At 48.1% G+C, this 9310-nt stretch overlaps 1 protein-coding gene across 1 annotated transcript in view; it reads left to right on the top strand.

Annotated features, from left to right (window-relative positions):
• Window positions 1–8539, top strand: part of itpka (inositol-trisphosphate 3-kinase A) — a 113411-nt gene extending 104872 nt beyond the window's left edge. The window contains exon 7 of the mRNA XM_072486156.1: window positions 1393–8539. Within this exon, the coding sequence (XP_072342257.1) occupies window positions 1393–1599 (207 nt within the window). The 3' untranslated portion in view covers window positions 1600–8539. The remainder of the gene's footprint in view (window positions 1–1392) is intronic.
• Window positions 8540–9310: the final 771 nt, after the last annotated feature.

Genomic DNA, 9310 nt, shown 5'->3' on the forward strand with positions numbered 1-9310 from the left:
CGCAGTGGTTAGCACTGCTGCCTCACGGCACCGAGGTCCCAGGTTCGATCCCAGCCCCGGGTCACTGTCTGTGTGGAGTTTGCACATTCTCCCCATGTTTGCGTGGGTTTCACTCCCACAACCCAAAGATGTGCAGGGTAGGAGGATTGGCCATGCTAAATTGCCCCTTAATTGGAAACATTTAATTGGGTACTCTAAATTTATATTTTAAAAAAAGGAATGCGGGTGCTGCTGAGTCACCACACTACCCTTTCTTCTGATCCCCCTCCCTCCTTTAGCCAGCGACCCCTTCCTCCCCCTCACTTACCTGTGTCCTGGATCTCTAGTCAATCCTGGGCATTGCCTGCAGCCACTATTCTTCCTCTGGCACTGCCTGCAAAGTAAAGCTGCCACGCTCTTTTTGGTTGTCAGCTATTGGCGAAGGTAATCCCTCCCCTGGGTTCCTTGACCTCGCTGGTCATTGAAGTGCCTGATCAGCTCCTGATAATTCTCCAAAGGAGCTGCTGCTGGGCCTTTACTGGCTATCCAGCCTGGATTAAATTCCGCCCCGTCTTGCCAGATTTGCCGTGATTGACTGGCAGCCTTCATGAGCGTGTGCAGGGAACTGCAAAACTGATGGCGGTGTGGGATGCCCTCCTTGTGGGGCGGGAATCGGAAGCCATATAATCGCACTGAACCACTGTTAACAGAGACTCAACATGAAGACCCTTCCCCTCCCCACTTCCCCAATCCCTAAACTCATGGCAAGGTCACCATCCCACATTGGACTGAATCCCTCTCCACCCAAGGGTCAATTAGCTCGGTGGGCTAGCCAGCTGGTTTGTGATGCAGAACAAGGCCAGCAGCGCGGGTTCAATTCCCGTACCAGCTTACACAAACAGGTGCCGGAATGTGACGACTAGGGACTTTTCACAGTAACTTCATACTTGTGACAATAAAAGATTATTATTATGTAACCTACCTTACAGGCTGAGAAATTTATATTTAAGGGGATTTTATTGGATTCCTAGAATATACATTATAAATGGAGGCATTTCTTCCCCTTTGAGCTAGCATGTCAGCTGGCCCTCCATTTTCTAATCCTTTTATATTCCTCATTTCCAATACTTTACCAATTTCATTTTGAATGTTATTAGGGGGCGGGGAGAGGGGGTCACCTTCAGCGAGACCAGAAGATCTCGCCGGCGGGATCCAGTCCTAATATTTCACGTCTCCAAGTCCCCACATCATTTTGATGAAAGTAAATTTTATCTGGATATGGAAATGCTACGGTTATTTTCTCACCGAGAAGAAAAAGAAAATCAGTGAAAAGTGGGAAATAAGAATACTGGTCTGAACTGGACAACCTTGCAAGCATGTTTTTGACTTTCAACCTTCTCCTACTTGATGCAGGTTATCGGTAGCTCCTTGCTCTTTATTCATGACAAGAACGAGGTGGCGAAAGTATGGCTGATCGACTTTGGTAAGACCACAAGACTACCGAGTGGAAAGACTCTTAACCACCGTCTACCGTGGCAGGAAGGCAACCGGGAAGATGGCTACCTCTGGGGGCTTGACAACATGATTGACATTATGTTCGCCATCTTGGAAGTGCACTAACGATCCTGGGGCAAGCTCCTTCGTCGCCATGGGTTTTCCATTGGGCACCTGAAAGGTTCTCCGGCCCTTTGCTTACCAGCCTGGATAGGACACTGCTGTTCAAAGTAGTGGGAAGAATAGACGAAGAGAGAAAACTCAATGGCGAGACAAAATGGCGGTTTCTCCACTGACAATAGGCTTTTTCTTGGGTGACTCTGAATTTTAATTGGACCCCCACAGCAAAAGGGATACACAAAAGGAAGATGTGTGGTGGAGGCGACACTCTTAACAAATGGGAAATTTAGTGACTAGTACTGCGAGACAGTTTGGAATTATTATTCTAGGATTGATTTTGAGATGCATTTTAAAAATAATTACAATTACATGTTACCGATGGATGATACGAATACTAAAGAAGAACGTTTATATGGTGCCCTCCTTATCAGATACGATGCTTCCCTCACCAGGCTGCACTCCTGAATCTTGGGTTCAAAGCAGAAGTGAGCCAAAAGATGGCAGTAGGTTCTCAGTCTTCTTCCCCAACCCCCCACACTCCAAATCACCCCACACCCTCCTTCATTAAGCTCTGAATGGTGTCTGCTGCAGAACAAAGTAAGAAAATGAGTTAATATGGTTTAAAGCATCTCTGATCCCTCCTGAAGAAATCTTTAGCCTTAATATGATGTTTTTCAAAACTTCAGGGTGTCGCAAAGTGCTTTCCAGTCAATTAATTGTTTCTGAAATCTGGTCACTGTTATAATGTGGGAAAACACAGCAACTAGTTTGTGTTTTCCACCACGCAACACTCCGTCCCCTAAGTTATTATTACAGATTGCAAGATCCCACAAACGGCAAAGAGATCATGTCCTGATTGTCTGTTTTGATGTTTTGGGTTAAGGGATACATATTGGCCAGGGGAGAGGGAGAACTCCCCCACAGTCATTTCAAAGTTGTGCCACTAGATCTTTTATAACCGCCCAAGAAGACAGACCAAGTCTCTCATTAACCTGTTTTTTTCCAAAAAAGGCAGTGTAGCACTCCCTCAGTACTACTACTGAAGAGTCGGCCAAGATTTTCTGTTCAAGTCTCTAGAGTGGGGTTTAAACCCACACTTTTTGACTTGTGCTGCTACTGATCAGGTGCTGTATACAAGAGGTTATTGTACAAATTGGTGCTAAAACATGATCATGAATTGAAGATTGGCTAATGGACAGGGAGCAGAGAGTAGGAATAAACAGGACATTTTCAGGTTGGCATTTGTATTTTGGAGGGTACTACCAGGATCAGTAGTACTTGGGTCTCAGCTATTTGCAATCTATATTAATGACTCCGTTGACAGGACTGAGTGTGGTGTATCCAAGACTTCTGACAATACAAATCTGGTGGGAACTTAAGTGGTGAGGACAGCTCAAAGAGCCTGCGGAGGGATATACAATGGACAGGTTGGGTGAGTAGCAAGGATATGGCAGGTGGAATACAACATAGTGAAGTATGAAGCCCATCCACTTTGAAAGCAAAAAATAAAAAAGCAAAATATCTTCAAAATGGCGAGATACTGGGAAAGTTTGTATTCAGAGGCTTTGCATGTCCTTTGACATGGCTCTCAGAAGGTTAACATACTGGCCAGCAATCAATTGGGGAGGGAAATGATATATTAGCTTTTGTTCCAAAGTGATTGGAGTAGAAGAGCAAAGAAGTCTTATTACTATTTATAAAAGGAATTGGTGAGGCCACATGTATAGTTTCGGTCTGCTGACCAAAGGAAGAAGATACTTCGCAGAAGCGAGTGCACCAAAGACTGATTCCTGGGATAAGGGGATTGTCTAATGAGGAGAGATTCAGTAGGCGAGACCTATATTCCCCTGAATTTAGAAGAATAAGAGATGATATAATTGAAAAAACAAATTATTAAGTGTCTTGACAGGGTAGTTTCCTTTGCCTGAGTAATCCAGAACATGGGGTCAAAGCCTCAGGCAAAGGTGTTGACCATTTAGGACTGAGTTGAGGAGAATTCTTTCTCACTTAAAGGGCTCTGAATCTTTCCTTCCAAGAACTGTTGACGCTTACTCATTGAATACATTCAAGAAAGAGGTCGAATAATTTAAGGGTGTTGAGGGAATTAAGAGACATCAGGATATTGCAGGAAGCTGGAGTTTGAATAGGGCAGCAGGCTCGAGGGGCCGAATGGCCTACTCCTATTTCTTATGAGCCATGGCTAACACTGTTTGAAGGTGCCCTCTGCACAGTTGATGCTGTAGCCTTACAACTACGTTTAGCATAAAGAGTAACTTGTTTCATCAAGCTGCAGGTGGAAGTCCATTGATTAAGTAGACCTGTCTTTTGGAGTGGAAACTGGTGCAGAGGCATACAATATAAGTTTTAAAAAGTAAATGAATTCAATTCTCAATTATTACTGCAACATTTGCAACTTAGAGAAGAGTGAAGAAAGATGTAGATTAATATACTTCTGTTCTGAAATCATTAAGAGTGCTTTTTGTAATCAACAATAATACTGGCACTTTCAACCATTTACTGAAGAGTTAAATATCTGAATGCAATACACTTCAAAATATACCCCACACCACTCACTGTAACACTGATATACCCTACACCACTCACTGCAACACTGATATACCCCTCACTGCAACACGGATATACCCCACACTCCTCACTGTAACACTGAGATACCACACACCCCTCACTGTGACACTGATATACACCACACTCCTCACTGTTACACTGATATACCCCACACCCCTCACTGTGACACTGATATACCCCACACCCCTCACTGTGACACTGATATACCCGACACCCCTCACTGTGACACTGATATACACCACACCCCTCACTGTAACACTGATATACCCCACACCCCTCACTGAAACAATGATATACCCCACACTCCTCACTGTAACACTGATATACCCCACACCCCTCACTGTAACACTGATATACCCTACACCACTCACTGCAACACTGATATACCCCTCACTGCAACACTGATATACCCCACACTCCTCACTGTAACACTGATATACCACACACCCGTCACTGTGACGCTCTCCGAGAAACCCCACACCCTGCACTGTGACACTGATATATTCCACACCGCTCATTGTAACACTGATATACCCCACACCCCTCACTGTGACACTGATATACCCCACACTCCTCATTGTTACACTGATAAACCCCACACCCCTCACTGTGACACTGATATACCCCACACCCCTCACTGTAACACTGATATACCCCACACCCCTCACTGAAACAATGATATACCCCACACCCCTCACTGTAACACTGATATACCCCACACCCCTCACTGTAACACTGATATACCCCACACCACTCACTGTGACACAGATATACCCCACACACCTCACTGTAAAACTGATATACCCCACACCCCTCACTGTAACACTGAAATACCCCACACCCCTCACTGTAACACTGATATACCCCACACCCCTCACTGTGACACTGATATACCCCACATCCCTCACTGTAACACTGATATACCCCACACCCCTCACTGTAACACTGATATACCCCACACCCCTCATTGTAACACTGACATACCCCTTATTCTTCACTGTGACACTGATATACCCCTCACTGTAACACTGATATACCCCACACCCCTCACTGACACTGATATACCCCACACCCCTCATTGTAACACATATATACCTCACACCCCTCACTGTAACACTGACATACCCCATAATCTTCACTGTGATACTGATATACGCCTCACTGTAACACTGATATACCCACACCCCTCACTGACACTGATATACCCCACACCCCTCACTGTAACACTGATATACCGCACACCCCTCAGTGTAACACTGACATACCCCATAATCTTCACTGTAACGCTGATATACTCCACACCCCTCACTGTGACACTGATATACCCCACACCCCTCACTGTAACACTGATGTACACCACACCCCTCACTGTAACACTGATATACCCCACACCCCTCACTGTGACACTGATATACCCCACACCCGTCACTGTGACACTGATATACCCCACACCCCTCACTGTAACACTGATACACCCCACACCCCTCACTGTAACACTGATATACCCCACACCCCTCAGTGACACTGATATACCCCACACCCCTCACTGTGGCACTGATATACCCCACACTCCTCACTGTGGCACTGATATACCCCACACTCCTCACTGTGGCACTGATATACCCCACACCCCTCACTGTGACACTGATATACCCCACACTGTGACACTGATATACCCCTCACTGTGACACTGATATACCCCACACCCCTCACTGTGACACTGATATACCCCACACCCCTCACTGTGACACTGATATACCCCACACCCCTCACTGTAACACTGATATACCCCACACCCCTCACTGTGACACTGATATACCCCAAACCCCTCACTGTAACACTGATATACCCCACACCCCTCACTGTAACACTGACATACCCCACACCCCTCACTGTAACACTGATATACCCCACACCCCTCACTGTGACACTGATATACCCCTCACTGTGACACTGATATACCCCTCACTGTGACACTGATATACCCCACACCCCTCACTGTGACACTGATATACACCACACCCCTCACTGTGACACCGATATACCCCACACCCCTCACTGTGACACAGATATACCCCTCACTGTGACACTGATATACCCCTCACTGTGACACTGATATACCCCACACCCCTCACTGTGACACTGATATACACCACACCCCTCACTGTGACACCGATATACCCCACACCCCTCACTGTGACACAGATATACCCCACACCCCTCACTGTGACACTGATATACCCCACACCCCTCACTGTGACACTGATATACCCCACACCCCTCACTGTGACACTGATATACCCCACACCCCTCACTGTGACACTGATATACCCCACACCCCTCACTGTCACACTGATATACCCCACACCCCTTACTGTCACACTGATACACCCCACACCCCTCACTGTAACACTGATACGGCCCACACCCCTCACTGTGACACTGATATACCCCTCACCCCTCACTGTAACACTGATATACCTCAGCCCCTCACTGTAACACTGATACGGCCCACACCCCTCACTGTGACACTGATATACCCCACACCCCTCACTATAACACTGATATACCCCACACCCCTCGCTGTGACACTGATATACCCCACACCCCTCGCTGTGACACTGATATACCCCACACCCCTCACTGTGACACTGATATACCCCACACCCCTCACTGTAACACTGATATACCCCACACCCCTCACTGTGACACTGATATACCCCACACCCCTCACTGTGACACTGATATACCCCACACCCCTCACTGTAACACTGATATACCCCACACCCCTCACTGTAACACTGATATACCCCACACCCCTCACTGTAACACTGATATACCCCACACCCCTCACTGTAACACTGATATTCCCCGCACCGTGACACTGATATACCCCACACCCCTCACTGTGACACTGATATACCCACACTCCTCACTGTGACACTGATATACCCCACACCCCTCACTGTCACATTCTCTGATATACCCCACACCCCTCACTGTAACACTGATACAGCCCACACCCTGCACTGTAACACTGATATACCCCACACCCTGCACTGTAACACTGATACATCCCACACTCTGCACTGTAACACTGATATACCCCACAACCCTCACTGTGACACTATGATAGATCTCACTTTCACATTCCTCTTAATACATGTACTCGCACTTATATAGTGTATTTTCATTTATGTCACGTATATTCAATGATCCAGCCTCCATTGCCCATTGCAGAACAGAATTGTCAGACTATGACCGACTGAGAGAAATAAATTCTCTTCATCTTCTGAAGAGTAGTACAAAGTCCCAAGGCACTTCGTAGGATTCCGATCAATCAAGATTTGGCACAAAGTCACATAAGGGGATACGTATGTACATATATATGAACATATGAATTCGGAATGGGAGTAGGCCATTCAGCCTCTCGGGCCTTATTCTGTCATTCAATGAAATCATGGTTGATCTGATTATAGCCTCCCGGCTACCCCGATAACCTTTCATCCCCATGTTTATCAATAATCTATCCAGCTCTGCTTTTGAAAACATGCAAAGACATCTGCTTCCACTGTCTTTTGAGGGAGGAAGTTCCAAAGACTCACTGTCTTCTGACAGAACAATATTCCCAACTTCTCCGTCTTATTTTTAAACAGTAACCCCTAGACCGAGATTCTCCCACAAGAGGAAATATCCTCTCCGCATCCCCCCTGTCAAGACTCCTCAGGATTTTAAAGGTTTCAATCAAGTTGTCTCTTACGCTTCTGAATTCTAGTGGATACAAGACCAGCATGTCCGACCTTCCCTCATAAGAGAACCTGCCCATTCCTGGTATTAGTCTAGTAAACCTTCTCTAAACTGGGGCAAAATTCTCCGGAAACGGCGCGATGTCCGCCGACTAGCGCCCAAAACGGTGCAAATCAGTCGGGCATCGCGCCGCCCCAAAGGTGCGGAATGCTCCGCATCTTTGGGGGCCGAGCCCCAACCTTAAGGGGCTAGGTCGGCGCCGGACGAATTTCCGCCCCGCCAGCTGGCGGAAAAGGCCTTTGGTGCCCCGCCAGCTGGCGCGGAAATGACATCTCCAGGCGGCGCATGCACGGGAGCGTAAGCGGCCGCTGACGGCATTCCCGCGCATGCGCATTGGAGGGAGTCTCTTCTGCCTCCGCCATGGTGGAGACCGTGGCGGAGGTGGGAGGGAAAGAGTGCCCCCACGGCACAGGCCCACCCGCGGATCGGTGGGCCCCGATCGCGGGCCAGGCCACCGTGGGGGCACCCCCCGGGGCCAGATCGCTCCGCGCCCCCCCCAGGACCCCGGAACCCGCCCGCGCTGCCTTGTCCCGCCGGTAAGGTAGGTGGTTTAATCTACGCCGGCGGGACAGGCGTTTTAGCGGCGGGACTTCGGCCGATCCGGGCCGGATAATCGCGGGGGGGGGGGGGCCGCCAACCGGCGCGGCGCGATTCCCGCCCCCGCCGAATATCTGGTGCTGGAGAATGCGGCAACCGGCGGGGGCGGGATTCACGCCAGCCCCCGGCGATTCTCCGACCCGGCAGGGGGTCGGAGAATCTCGCCCCAGTTTCTAATGCATTTACATATTTCCTTAAATAAGATGACCAATACTGTGCACAGTACTCCAGATGTGGCTTTACAAGTGGCCTGTATGACTGAAGCATAACCTCCCTATTTTGATATTGAATTCCCCTCATAATAAATTTCCTCTTCCCCTCTCCTGTGCAGGATTAGCCGACTCTAGGCCGTTTTAATCTTTTACCCATTACCACACTGAGCCATCCAGTTATCCTGACAACTTCAACTGCCAATGTGGGCAGAATTCTCCTGGATTCTGAGTTGGGAATGGCATTGCAAGCTACCTCAGTATTGTTCTCTTTACTAACGTTAAGTCCAGAATTTAAAAAGCAAAAAATGCTGGAATAGTCTCAGCCGGTCAGGCAGCATCTGTGGAGAGAGAACAAAATGAACGAGGGGATTTTCTGGCCGTTCTCTACAGTGGGATCTTCCAGTCTTACTGACAGCGGAACCCCTGCCGCGGGTTTCCTAGTGGGCGTGGGGGATGAAAATCCCACTGATGAGGTGGGACCGGAAGATCCCACCGCTGGCCAACGGCGGGCTGCC

This window comes from Scyliorhinus torazame, chromosome 2 (assembly GCF_047496885.1).
Source record: "Scyliorhinus torazame isolate Kashiwa2021f chromosome 2, sScyTor2.1, whole genome shotgun sequence".
Classification (NCBI taxonomy): Eukaryota; Metazoa; Chordata; class Chondrichthyes; order Carcharhiniformes; family Scyliorhinidae; genus Scyliorhinus; species Scyliorhinus torazame.